This window comes from Anomaloglossus baeobatrachus, chromosome 9 (genome assembly GCF_048569485.1).
Source record: "Anomaloglossus baeobatrachus isolate aAnoBae1 chromosome 9, aAnoBae1.hap1, whole genome shotgun sequence".
Classification (NCBI taxonomy): Eukaryota; Metazoa; Chordata; class Amphibia; order Anura; family Aromobatidae; genus Anomaloglossus; species Anomaloglossus baeobatrachus.
In genome coordinates, this window is record NC_134361.1 from 94,528,175 (window position 1) to 94,541,263 (window position 13,089).

General features: G+C 48.7%; 1 protein-coding gene across 3 annotated transcripts in view; it reads left to right on the forward strand.

Moving 5' to 3' along the window:
• Positions 1-13,089, forward strand: part of LAMP2 (lysosomal associated membrane protein 2) — a 91,374-nt gene that overhangs the window by 53,074 nt on the left and 25,211 nt on the right. For all 3 annotated transcript variants that reach the window (XM_075323902.1, XM_075323901.1, XM_075323899.1), the window contains exons 7-8: positions 2,386-2,440; positions 4,085-4,252. In XM_075323902.1, the coding sequence (XP_075180017.1) occupies positions 2,386-2,440; positions 4,085-4,252 (223 nt within the window). The remainder of the gene's footprint in view (positions 1-2,385; positions 2,441-4,084; positions 4,253-13,089) is intronic.

Genomic DNA, 13,089 nt, shown 5'->3' on the forward strand with positions numbered 1-13,089 from the left:
AAGCAGATTATCTCAGTCGCCAGGGCATGGACGCAGGGGAATGGTCCCTTCACCCGGACGTGTTTCAGGAGATCTGTTGCCGCTGGAGGGTGCCGGACGTCGATCTCATGGCGTCCCGGCACAACAACAAGGTACCAGCGTTCATGGCACGGTCTCAAGATCCCAGAGCTCTGGCGGCAGACGCCTTAGTTCAGGATTGGTCGCAGTTTCAGCTCCCTTATGTGTTTCCTCCGCTGGCACTGTTGCCCAGAGTGTTACGCAAGATCAGGGCCGACTGCCGCCGCGTCATCCTCGTCGCTCCAGACTGGCCGAGGCGGTCGTGGTACCCGGATCTGTGGCATCTCACGGTCGGCCAACCGTGGGCACTACCAGACCGACCAGACTTGCTATCTCAAGGGCAGTTTTTCCATCTGAATTCTGCGGCCCTCAACCTGACTGTGTGGCCATTGAGTCCTGGATCCTAGCGTCTTCAGGGTTATCTCAAGAAGTCATTGCCACTATGAGACAAGCTAGGAAACCAACGTCCGCCAAGATCTACCACAGGACGTGGAAAATTTTCCTGTCGTGGTGCTCTGCTCAGGGTATTTCTCCCTGGCCTTTTGCTTTGCCCACTTTTCTGTCCTTCCTTCAATCTGGACTGGAAAAGGGTTTGTCGCTCGGCTCCCTTAAGGGACAAGTCTCGGCGCTCTCTGTGTTTTTTCCAGAAGCGCTTAGCCAGACTTCCACAGGTACGCACGTTCCTGCAGGGGGTTTGTCACATCGTCCCTCCTTACAAGCGGCCTTTAGAACCCTGGGATCTGAACAGGGTGCTGACGGTTCTTCAGAAACCACCATTCGAGCCAATGAGGGATATTTCTCTCTCACGCCTTTCGCAGAAAGTGGTTTTTCTAGTAGCAGTCACTTCACTTCGGAGAGTGTCTGAGCTAGCAGCGCTGTCATGCAAAGCCCCTTTCCTGGTGTTTCACCAGGACAAGGTGGTTCTGCGTCCGGTTCCGGAATTTCTCCCTAAGGTGGTATCCCCCTTTCATCTCAATCAGGATATCTCCTTACCTTCTTTTTGTCCTCATCCAGTTCACCAATGTGAAAAGGATTTGCACTTGTTAGATCTGGTGAGAGCACTCAGACTCTACATTTCTCGTACGGCGCCCCTGCGCCGCTCGGATGCACTCTGTCCTTGTCGCTGGCCAGCGTAAAGGGTCACAGGCTTCCAAATCAACCCTGGCTCGGTGGATCAAGGAGCCAATTATCGAAGCTTACCGTTCGGCTGGGCTTCCGGTTCCCTCAGGGCTGAAGGCCCATTCTACCAGAGCCGTGGGCGCGTCCTGGGCTTTGAGGCACCAGGCTACGGCTCAGCAGGTGTGTCAGGCGGCTACCTGGTCGAGCCTGCACACTTTCACGAAGCACTATCAGGTGCATACCTATGCTTCGGCGGATGCCAGCCTAGGAAGACGAGTCCTTCAGGCGGCGGTTGCCCACCTGTAGGAAGAGGCCGTTTTACGGCTCTCTTACGAGGTAGTATTTTACCCACCCAGGGACTGCTTTTGGACGTCCCAATTGTCTGGGTCTCCTAATAGAGCGACAAAGAAGAAGGGAATTTTGTTTACTTACCGTAAATTCCTTTTCTTCTAGCTCTAATTGGGAGACCCAGCACCCGCCCCTGTTTTTTTGTGTACACATGTTGTTCATGTTGAATGGTTTCAGTTCTCCGATATTCCTTCGGATTGAAGTTACTTTAAACCAGTTTATAATTCTTTTTCCTCCTTCTTGCTTTTGCACCAAAACTGAGGAGCCCGTGGGAGCACGGGGGTGTATAGGCAGAAGGGGAGGGGCTTAACACTTTTGAGTGTAATACTTTGTGCGGCCTCCGGAGGCATAGCCTATACACCCAATTGTCTGGGTCTCCCAATTAGAGCTAGAAGAAAAGGAATTTACGGTAAGTAAACAAAATTCCCTTCTTCTTTTTTTCATCCATTAGATAAAAGGAAACCTATTCATGTGTAGTGTCTACAAACTCTCACTGACCTGAGATATTACACCCACACATCAGTTTTACCATATAGTGAACACAGTGAATAAAATATCTCAAAAACAATAGTGCAATTGCACTTTTTGCAATTTCTCCGCGTTTTAGTTTTGTTTGTTTGTTTGCTGTTTTCCAGTACAATATATGGTAAAACCCTTGGTGTCATTTAAAAGTACAGGTCTTTCCGCAAAAAACAAGCCCTCACATGACCATGGCTCTCGGAAGAAGGAAGGCGAGACAAAAACAGCACAAAATTGGCCAGTCGTGTAGGGGGTTAATGATCGGAGCGTCCCATTAACCCACTTATTAAAACTTAACCATTGATTTCCAAATATACTGATCTGTGCTTCTTTCTCGATCAGCGGCAGAAGAACTTTTATCTTCACGAAGTTAATGTCACCTTTGCAAATGGTTCAGGCAAGTACAGTCTTGTGTATAAAACTTATTATTAAAAGGGCTTTTCCAATCTTCAGCGAATATTGTTGGTTGGCTTGAAAAGAACAAACTTCTTGCAACTTGCTACTTAAGTTCTCAGTGCTAGTTGAGATTTAGCTTGTTGGCTTGGGAGCCAACAATCACGTCTGTCTAGTAGCGGAGGCTGAACATGTTCAGTGTTTTTCAATTTAAGCTTGTGAGTGCTGCTCTGTAGCTGGCCTGATTGCTATGCACTGCTATCTCCTAATCCCACCCAGCTTCAGAGCAGCACTTGCAAGCTAGACTGCAGTGGTGATCAGTCTACTAGTCAACGAGCTGTAAACTAAAGGAAAGTCTTGATCTTAAGAATGGCTACAGATTGTAATGAGCAGTAAATTACTAATAGGCATGTTTACAAGCATTATCTGACAATATTTATGAAAATGTGAATAGTCATTTAAAGGGAAAGTCAGGTGATTTCTCTAGTCCAAAACTAATGGTATGCTGAAATAGGGCATGAACCGCTCTTTCAGAATCGGTGACTTTTATTGCTCTACCCTCTATTATCTTGCTGTAAGTCCTGGAGAACTGTTACGTGCCGGCTAGTCAGGCATACTTAAATCCAAACTGAATTTTCACTGCTCCCTACGCCCACCTCGCCCGTGCTAGCATCTGTGATGGTAAATGACAGTGAAGATTTTTTTACTATAACTGCCGGCATTATAGAGGTGGGCATGGGCAACAGTGAATATTCAGTTTGGATTTACCCATGCTTTGACTTGCCGGTGTGCAACACTAAATTCTTCGGGGCTTGTAGCAAGATAACAGGTTAAGGTAGAGCAATAAAAGTTTACTGATCCTGAAAGGGCTGCCCCAGCTCTATTGCAAGATAACATTAGTTTGTACTAGAAAATCACCTGACAGATAACCTATAAGACTGCCTGCAGGATACGTGATGGGGTTTTTTGTTTTGTTGTTGTGTTTTTTGTTGTTTTTTGTTTCTTCAGACTCCAAAACCACATGTAGTATTGCGCTTTTGGGGGTTTTCATTCACTTGACAGGTACAGGCGACGCATAAAAATTGTACGGCAAAAGTTAATATTTATAGGCACCTTTTAAGACATTGGTGAGATTGGTTGGTGATGGAAGTACTGAGAGTTGTGCCTCAAGTCATTAGGATGCAGTATAAGGCTCTGTGCACATGTAGCGTATTTTCATGCAGTTACGCTGCGTTCTGCACTGCAGCGTAACTGCCTGCGCCCTGCGTCCCCAGCACAATCTATGAAGATTGTGCCTAATCCATGCCCACGTGGCATATTAAAGCACAGCGCTTCGGCTGCTTCTGAAGCGCTGCGTTCTAAGAAGTGACATGACGCTTCTTTCATGCGCTTTGCATGCAGCCCCCGCTCTGTCTATGGAAGGGGCTGCATCCAGAGCGCATGAAATCGGCTTTTCAGTACGCAGTGTTTGTGCAGCGATTTTGAAGCGCACATGTGCTGTGCAAATCGCTGCAGAAATTTCTGCAGGGACAGAACGCAACGGGGGCACATAGCCTTACATGCCACACATCCCTACAGGCTTGTTTACTTGGTCCAGTCTCACTTTTAGGAAGTATTGCGATGAACGGTATTTATTCTTGTTTTACAGGAATTTCACACATATCAAACAATAACCTGAGCTTCTGGGAAGCGTCGGTGGGAAAGTCTTACCTTTGCCACAAAGAACAGATGATCGTTGTATCAGAAGACCTTTCTATTAACACTTTTGAAGTGAGGGTTCAGCCCTTTGATGTAAATAATGCCACATATGGTGCAGGTAAGAATGTGTGTCCATACTGACTCATACTGCCGCTTTTCTCCTGTCAGCTCGGTGTAGATAACGGTGTCTTTTGCCAAAAAAAACCAAAAAAACGTGTTTATGAATGAAGTTAGGCCTGTAATATCAGGTTTCATCTTCCCTTTCCTAGTCTTCTATGCACATGCCTCCTTTTTCTTATTAATGAGATTCAACCACTGACTACTGGGACTCTCGGTGATCCTGAGAATGGTGCTCTGCCAAGTCCTATCTGAATTACTCTTTCCCCAGCAGTCCAATGGAGGATGAATGTAGTGGAGGTGCATCTGTTAGACCTCTGCTCCAGACTGACGTCTGCAGATCTTGGGACAAGCCACGGGTCACAGCAAATGGACCACCAGCAATCAGAGGGGATAACTGTTAATCTTGGGGAAAATGCTTTTAGACATTAAAAAAAAATAAAAAGTAGCAGAGAAGAAGGTCCCCATGCAGTGTGTAGATGGATAGGCTTTTTAGTCATACCACTTGTTTCTCTTGGAAGAAGGGGTGAACATTTAGAAACTTTTCTGTCACTGTTCACCCCTTCATGTAAGGCCACAGTCCAATTTGTGCATAAGAAACTATATAGATGTTTGGCTGAGATATCCGTATTCAAGAATTGGTGGGATCAAAAAAGGACAAAAAAAATCCTATGCAATATTTTTTCTTATAAGTAGTGTTGGGGGACCTGAATAATGTTCTTTAAAATGGTGGTAGAAAGGGATAGGAGGATTAGAGCAGGCATGTTATACGAAGTCTCACACACGGCGGTAACATTACTTCTGGGCCGCTCATTAAGCCACATACATATTCACTGCTTCACTCTGCCCACCGGCAGTTATGGTGTCTGTGATTGGTTGCAGTCAGACCGCTCCCCCACCCTGTGTGATAACGTGCCTGATTGCTTGGAATCCTACAAGCTGTCTCCATATCTATAGTGGAAAAATAAAATTAAAAAAATTGGTGTAGGGTCCACCCATATTATACCCAGCACAGATAAAGCATACTGCTGCAGACCCCAGCAGTGTGCTTATCTTGGCTGTGGATCAAAATAAGAGGGACCCCATGCTTTTTTTTTTTTTATTTAAATTTAAGAAAAAAACTGCGTGCAGTCCCCCTTCAATTTTGATACCAAGCAATGATAAAGGCAACAGTTGTGGGATGGTATTCTCAGGCTGGGCAGACCCATGATTATTGGGGCCTCCCCAGCCTAAAAATAGCATAATGCAGCCACCTAGAATTGTCACATGATTAGATGCAACAATCGCGTCATTTTACCTGGCTCATCCCGATTTGCCCTAGTGCGGTGGTAATCTGGATAATATAAGGGGTTCATCATAGCCCTTTAATTGAAATACAATACAAAAAAAACCCTTTCACACCTTTATTAACCCAAACACCTGGTTATGAGGTAATCCACATGAGATCTTACGACGATTCCAGCTCTGCTACATACAGGTGCATCTCAATAAATTAGAATATAACTGAAAAGTTTAATTTATTTTAGTAATTCATTACAAAAAGGGAAACGCATATATTATATAGTCATTACACACAGTGGGATCTGTTTTCAAGTGTTTATTTCTGTTAATGTTGATGATTATGGCTTACAGCCAATAAAAACCCAAAAGTCATTATCTCAGAAAATTAGAATAATTACCACAAAACACCTGCAAAGGCTTCCTAAGCATTTAGTGTGATTCAGTAAGCTACACAATCATGGGGAAGACTGCTGACTTGACAGATGTCCAGAAGGCAGTCATTGACACACTCCACAAGGATGGTAAAGCACAAAAGGTAATTGCAAAAAAAAAAAAAGCTGGCTTTTCAGAGTTTTGTATCCAAGCATATTAATGGAAAGTTGAGTGGTAGGGAAAAGTGTGGTAGAAAAAGGTGCACAAGCAACCCGGGTAACTACAGCCTTGATTGGATTGTTAAGAAAAGGCCATTCAAAAATTTGGGGGAGATTCACAAGGAGTGGACTGCTGCTGGAGTCAGTGCTTCAAGAGCCACCACACACAGACGTATCCAGGACATGGGCTACAACTATCACATTCCTTGTGTCAAGCCACTCATCACCAATAGACAACGCCAGAAGCGTCTTACTTGGGCCAAGGAGGAAAAGAATTGGACTGTTGCTCAGTGGTCCAAGGTGTTTTCAGATAATATTAAATTTCTTTGTCGCTCCATTGGGAGACCCAGACAATTGGGTGTATAGCTACTGCCTCCGGAGGCCACACAAAGTATTACACTCAAAAGTGTAAGGCCCCTCCCCTTCTGGCTATACACCCCCAGTGGGATCACTGGCTCACCAGTTTTGTGCTTTGTGCGAAGGAGGTCAGACATCCACGCATAGCTCCACTGTTTTAGTCAGCAGCAGCTGCTGACTATGTCGGATGGAAGAAAAGAGGGCCCATACTAGGGCCCCCAGCATGCTCCCTTCTCACCCCACTTTCTGTCGGCGGTGTTTGTAAGGTTGAGGTACCCATTGCGGGTACGGAGGCTGGAGCCCACATGCTGCTTTCCTTCCCCATCCCCCTCAGGGCTCTGGGTGAAGTGGGATCTTACAGGTCTCCAGGCACTGAGGCCGTGCTCCATCCACAGCTCCTGGGAATCTGCTGGACATGGAGCGGAGTATCCTCAGGGACATGGCCCTGCTACGTTGAGGTACTCTGTGTCCCTGTGGGGACCGCGCACGGACACACGGCAGCATTGCTGGGTGTGTTAGTGCGCCAGGGACGGCGGCGCTGCCCGCACTAGTGCCATCGCACACTACAGCTTGCTGGGTGTGTTAGTGTATTAGGGGACTACCGCGCTAACCGCCGTTGCCATTTTTATTTCGGGCGCGGCTGGGACTTGTGGTACTTCCGCGCCGACCAAGGCTTATATGCCGGCCGCGCTTATCACTGAGTCCCCGGCTTGCGCGGCCTAGTCTCACTTCGTTTCCGCCCACAGACCTGCCAGTCAGGGTAGGGGCGTGACGCTGCACAGCACGGCAGCGCTGAGAGCTGGAGTATGCTTTGCATACTCCACCCTTCTCACTGTGTGCACTGTGAAACCGGCAGCGCTGAGAGCTGGAGTATGCTTTGCATACTCCACCCCTCTCACTGTGTACACTGTGAAGCCGGATTCCCGCACTTTCTCAGGCACGCCCACGGCTTCCTCCTCTACACAGGACGCCGGCAGCCATTCTTGTCAGTGTTTTCTGTAGCGACAGAAGAGACAAGTTTAGGAATCCCTGGCAGGGATTCGGATAGTCACACAACCGCTGTGACCAGGCGTTAAGCAGCACCTGTGGGGCTGACTCCACTAGTGCCGAAGTGCACATATACATATATGCTTATTCACTATGCATTGCACTGTTTAGCTGCATTTTTGTATATACCCTCCTTGATTGTGCGGAGGACATAACAGCATATTGTCTGTGTAAAACAGAGGTGCAGAAGCACATGTTTTCTATGCAGCCGGTACAGCATCTACGGCTATATGGCCGGCAGTGTACATAGACCCCCATTGTATACTACGGAGTCTCTGCTAATCGTCCAGGACATGGGGACGGAGCCTGCAGTATTTACTGACAGATTTTCTGAGACTATGGCTATGATACTAGAAGCCTTGCAGTCCAGACAAGTCTCTCAAATCCATGGCCACTGTTCATTCATTATCCATGGTCCCCCTCAGTGGGAACAACTTTGAGCTCCGAGGGTGTCATGTGCTTCCCAGAGTGACGGCTCTGACACGGACGACAGTCCCAGACAGCCTGAGAGGCTCACTATGAGCGGCCCTCGACTTCATCACACTAGTCAGGGTCCCAGCAAGCGGACTCTCTGTGTGATGTGGCGGAGGTAGCTGCTCAAGATTCTAATCCTGAGACCGCTCTCAATCTGGATACACCTGATGGTGACGCCATAGTCAATAATCTCATAGCGTCCATCAATAGAATGTTAGTTATTTCTCCCTCAGCTCCTCCAGTGGAAGAGTCAGCTTCATAGCAGGAGAAATTCCATTCACGTATCCCAACCGTAAATTAAATACTTTCCTTGACCACCCTGACTTTACACAGGCAGTCCAGGAACACCACGCTTATCCAGTTAAGCGCTTCTCCAAACGGCTGAGGATACACGTTATCTCTACCCCCTGACGTGGGCAATGGCTGGACCCAGTGTCCCAAGGGGCATCCTCCAATCTCCAGCTTGCAGCTAGATCCATAGTTGCAGTGGAAGATGGGGCTGCACTTAAAGATGCCACTGACAGACAGAGGGATCTCTGGTCGAAACCCATCTATGAGGCTATCGGCGCGCTGTTAGCTCCAGCATTCGCAGCCGTAGAGGCACTCCAAGCTACTTCAGCTTGTCTTACACAGATGGACACGGTCACACGTACATCTGTTCCGCAAGTGTCATCCTTAACCGCTCAAATGTCTGCATTTGCGTCTTATGCGATTAATGCTGTCCTAGACTCTACGACCCGTACGGCAGTGGCTTCCGCTAACTCCGTGGTTTTACGCAGGGCCTGGGTGTTAACTGAATGGAAGGCAGATTCTGCTTCCAAAAAAGGGCTTAACCAGTTTGCCTTGTTCTGCTGACCGACTGTTTAGTGTGCGTGAGATGTAATCATTAAACAGTTCAAGAGTAAGGATTCTTCCTTACCTCAGCCCAGACAAAACAAACCCCAACATACCAAGGGACAGTCGGGGTTTTCGGTCTTTTCAAGGCTCGGGCAGGTCCCATTTCTCCTCGTCCAAAGAGGACTCAAAAGGATCAGAGGAGCTCAGTTTCTTGGCGGGCTCAGTCACGCCCAAAAAAGACAGCCTGAAAACCCGCTTCCAAGGGGCTTCCTCATGACTTGCAGCCTCCTCTCTCCGCATCCTCGGTCGGTAGCAGGCTCTCCCGCCTTGGCGATATTTAGCTGTCACAGGTCAAAGACCGTTGGGTGAGAGACATTCTGTCTCACGGGTACAGGATAGAGTTTAGTTCTCGTCCTCCAACTCAATTCTTCAGAACTTCTCCACCTCCCGACCGAGCCGATGCTCTTCTGCAGGCGGTGGGCACTCTAAAGGCACAACGAGTGGTGACCCCCGTTCCTCTTCAGGAACAAGGTCACGGTTTTTACTCCGAATTATTTGCGGTGCCAAGAAAGGACGAGTATTTCCGTCCCGTTCTGGATCTAACACGGCTCAACCAGCTCGTGAACACCAGGCGGTTCCGGATGTAATCCCCCCGCTCCGTCATCGCCTCAATGTTTCAAGGAAATTTCCTAACATCGATAGACGTCAAGGATGCTTATCCCCACGTGCCGATTTGATCCAGAGCTCCAGCGTTTCTACGCTTTGTTATAAGACGCGAACACCTTCAGTTCGTAACTCTGCCTTCCGGCTGGCGATAGCCCCACGGGTCTTCGCTAAGGTCATGGCAGCAGTAGTACCAGTCCTGCAATCTCAAGGTCACTCTGTGATCCCGTATTTGGGAGATCTACTTGTCAAGGCACCCTCTTAAGGAACATGCCAACACAGCCGAACGTTGCGCTGGAGACTCTCCAGAGTTTCGGGTGGATCATCAACTTTTCAAAGTCAGATCCGACCCCGGGCCAATCACTAACATATCTAGGCATGGAGTTTCATACTCTCTCAGCGATAGTGAAGCTTCCGCTAGACAAACAGCGTTCACTACAGACAAGGCTGCAATCTCTCCTTAGGATCAGTCGCACACATTGAGACGCCTCATGCACTTCTCACGTAAGATGGTAGCAATGGCGGCAGTCCCTTTCGCGCAGTTTCATCTGCGTCCACTACAATGGGACATTCTCCGCCAATGAGACGGGAGGTCGACGCCCATCGACAGAGACGTCTCCCTTTCTCAGGCGGCCAAAGAATCTCTACGGTGGTGGCTTCTTCCCACCTCATGGTCAGAAAAAAGGTCCTTCCTACCCCCATCCTGGGCGGTAGTTACGACAGGCACGAGTCTATCAGAGTGGGGAGCAGTTTTTCTCTACCACAGGGCTCAAGGTACGTGGATTCAGCAAGAGTCCACCCTTCAGATCAATGTTCTGGAAATCAGAGCAGTGTATCTTGTCCTACAAGCCTTCCAGCAGTGGCTGAAAAGCAAGCACATCCGAATTCAGTCGGATATCTCCACAGCGGTGGCATACATCAACCACCACGGAAGAACACGCAGCCGGCAAGCCTTCCAGGAAGCCGGCGGATTCTGAAGTGGGTGGAAGACACGGCATCCACCATATCCGCAGTTCACATCCCAGGCGTGGTAAACTAGGAAGCAGACTTCCTCAGTCGCCAGGGTATGGACGCGGGGAATGGTTTCTTCACCCGGACGGGTTTCAGGAGATCTGTCGCCGCTGCGGGATGCCGGACGTCGACATAATGGCGTCACGGAACAACAACATTGTCCCGGCTTCATAGCACAGTCTCACGATCATCGAGCTCTGGCGGCGGACGCCTCAGTTCAACATTGGTCGCAGTCCCGGCTACCTTATGTGTCCCACCTCTGGCATTGTTGCCCAGAGTGCTGCGCAAGATCAAGTCCGACTGTCGCCGCGCCATCCTCGTCGCTCCAGATTGGCCGAGGAGGTCGGGGTTCCCGGATCTGTGGTACCTCACGGTAGGCCAACCGTGGGCACTACCAGACCGATCAGACTTGTTGTTTCAAGGGCCCTTTTTTCCATCTGAACTCTGCGGCCCTGAACATGACGGTGTAACCATTGAGTCCTGGATCCTAGCGTCTTCAGGATTATCTCAGGAGTGGTTGTCACCATGACGCAGGCCAAGAAGCCAACGTCCGCCAAGATCTACCACAGATCGTGGAAGATATTCTTATCTTGGTGCTCTGCTCAAGGAGTTTCTCCCTGGCCATTTGCATCGCCTATTTTTCCTTCCTTCCTACAATCTTGGTTGGAAAATGGTTGGTCGCTCAGCTCCCTTAAAGGACAAGTCTCAGCGCTATCTGTATTTTTTCAGAAACGCCTAGCCGACTTCCGCAGGTACGCACGTTCCTGCAGGGAGTTTGTCTTCTCATCACTCCGTACAAGCGGCCGTTAGAGCTCTGGAGTCTGAACAAGGTTCTAATGACTCTCTTGAAGCCGCCTTTCGAGCCTTTGAAAGTTGTTTCCCTTTTCCGTCTTTCACAGAAAGTGGCCTTTCTAGTAGCGGTCACGTCTCTTCAGAGAGTGTCCGAGCTAGCAGCGCTGTCATGCAAATCTCCATTCCTGGTCTTCACCAGGACAAGGGGGTTCGGCGTCCGATTCCGGACTTTCTCCCTAAGGTGGTATCCCACTTTCATCTCAATCAAGATATCACCTTACCTTCTTTGTGTCCTCATCCAGTCCATCAATTTGAAAAGGATTTGCATCTGTTGGATCTGGTGAGAGCACTCAGGATCTACATTCCCGCACGGCGCTCCTGTGCCGCCCGGATGCACTCTTTGTCCTTGTCGTTGGTCAGCGTAAAGGGTCGCAAGCTTCCAAATCCACCCTGACTCGGTGGATCAAGGAACCAATTCTTGAAACCTACCGTTCTGCTAGGCTCCCGGTTCCCTCAGGGCTGAATGCCCATTCTACCAGAGCCGTGGGTGCGTCCTGGGCATTACGGCACCAGGCTACGGCTCAGCAGGTGTGCCAGGCACCTACCTGGTCGAGTCTGCACACTTTTACCAAGCATTATCAGGTGCATACCTACGCTTCGGCAGACGCCAGCCTACGTAGACAAGTCCGTCAGGCGGCGGTTGCCCACCTGTACGAAAGGGCTGTTTGACGGCCCTACCACGAGGTATTCTTTTACCCACCCAGGGACTGCTTTTGGACGTCCCAATTGTCTGGGTCTCCCAATGGAGCGACAAAGAAGAAGGGAATTTTGTTTACTTACCGTAAATTCCTTTTCTTCTAGCTCCAATTGGGAGACCCAGCACCCGCCCTGTTTTCTTAGGGTTTTTTTCGGTACACATGTTGTTCATGTGAATGGTTGCAGTTCTCCGATGTTTCTTCGGATTGAATTGGTCTTTAAACCAGTTATTGGCTTTCCTCCTTCTTGCTTTTGCACTAAACTGGTGAGCCAGTGATCCCACTGGGGGTGTATAGCCAGAAGGGGAGGGGCCTTACACTTTTGAGTGTAATACTTTGTGTGGCCTCCGGAGGCAGTAGCTATACACCCAATTGTCTGGGTCTCCCAATTGGAGCTAGAAGAAAAGGAATTTACGGTAAGTAAACAAAATTCCCTTCTTTGCATTTCATTTGGAAATCAAGGTCCCAGACTCCAGAGGAAGAGTGAAGAGGCCACAATCCAAGCTGCTTGAGCTCTAATGTGAGGTTTCCACAATCAGTGATGGTTTGAGGAGCCATGTCATCTGCTAGTGTAGGTCCCCTGTGTTTTATCAAGACCAAAATCAGCGCAGCCGTCTACCAGGAAATTTTAGAGCACTTCATGCTTCCCTCTGCCGACAAGCTTTTTCGAGATAGAAATGTCATTTTCCAGCAGCACTTGGCACCTGTCCACACTGCCAAAAGTACCAATACCTGGTTTAATAACCACAGTATCACTGTGCTTGATTGGCCAGTAAACTCACCTGACCTAAACCCCGTAGAGAATCTATGGAGTATTGTCAAGAGGAAGATGAGACACCAGACTCAACAATGCAGACGAGCTGAAGGCAGCTATCAAAGCAACCTGGGCTTCCATAACACCTCAGCAGTGCCACAGGCTGATCGCCTCCATGCCACGCCGCATTGATGCAGTCAGTAATTCATGCAAAAGGAGCCTTGACCAAGTATTGAGCCATTTACTGTACAGAGTTTTCAGTAGGCGCCAACATTTC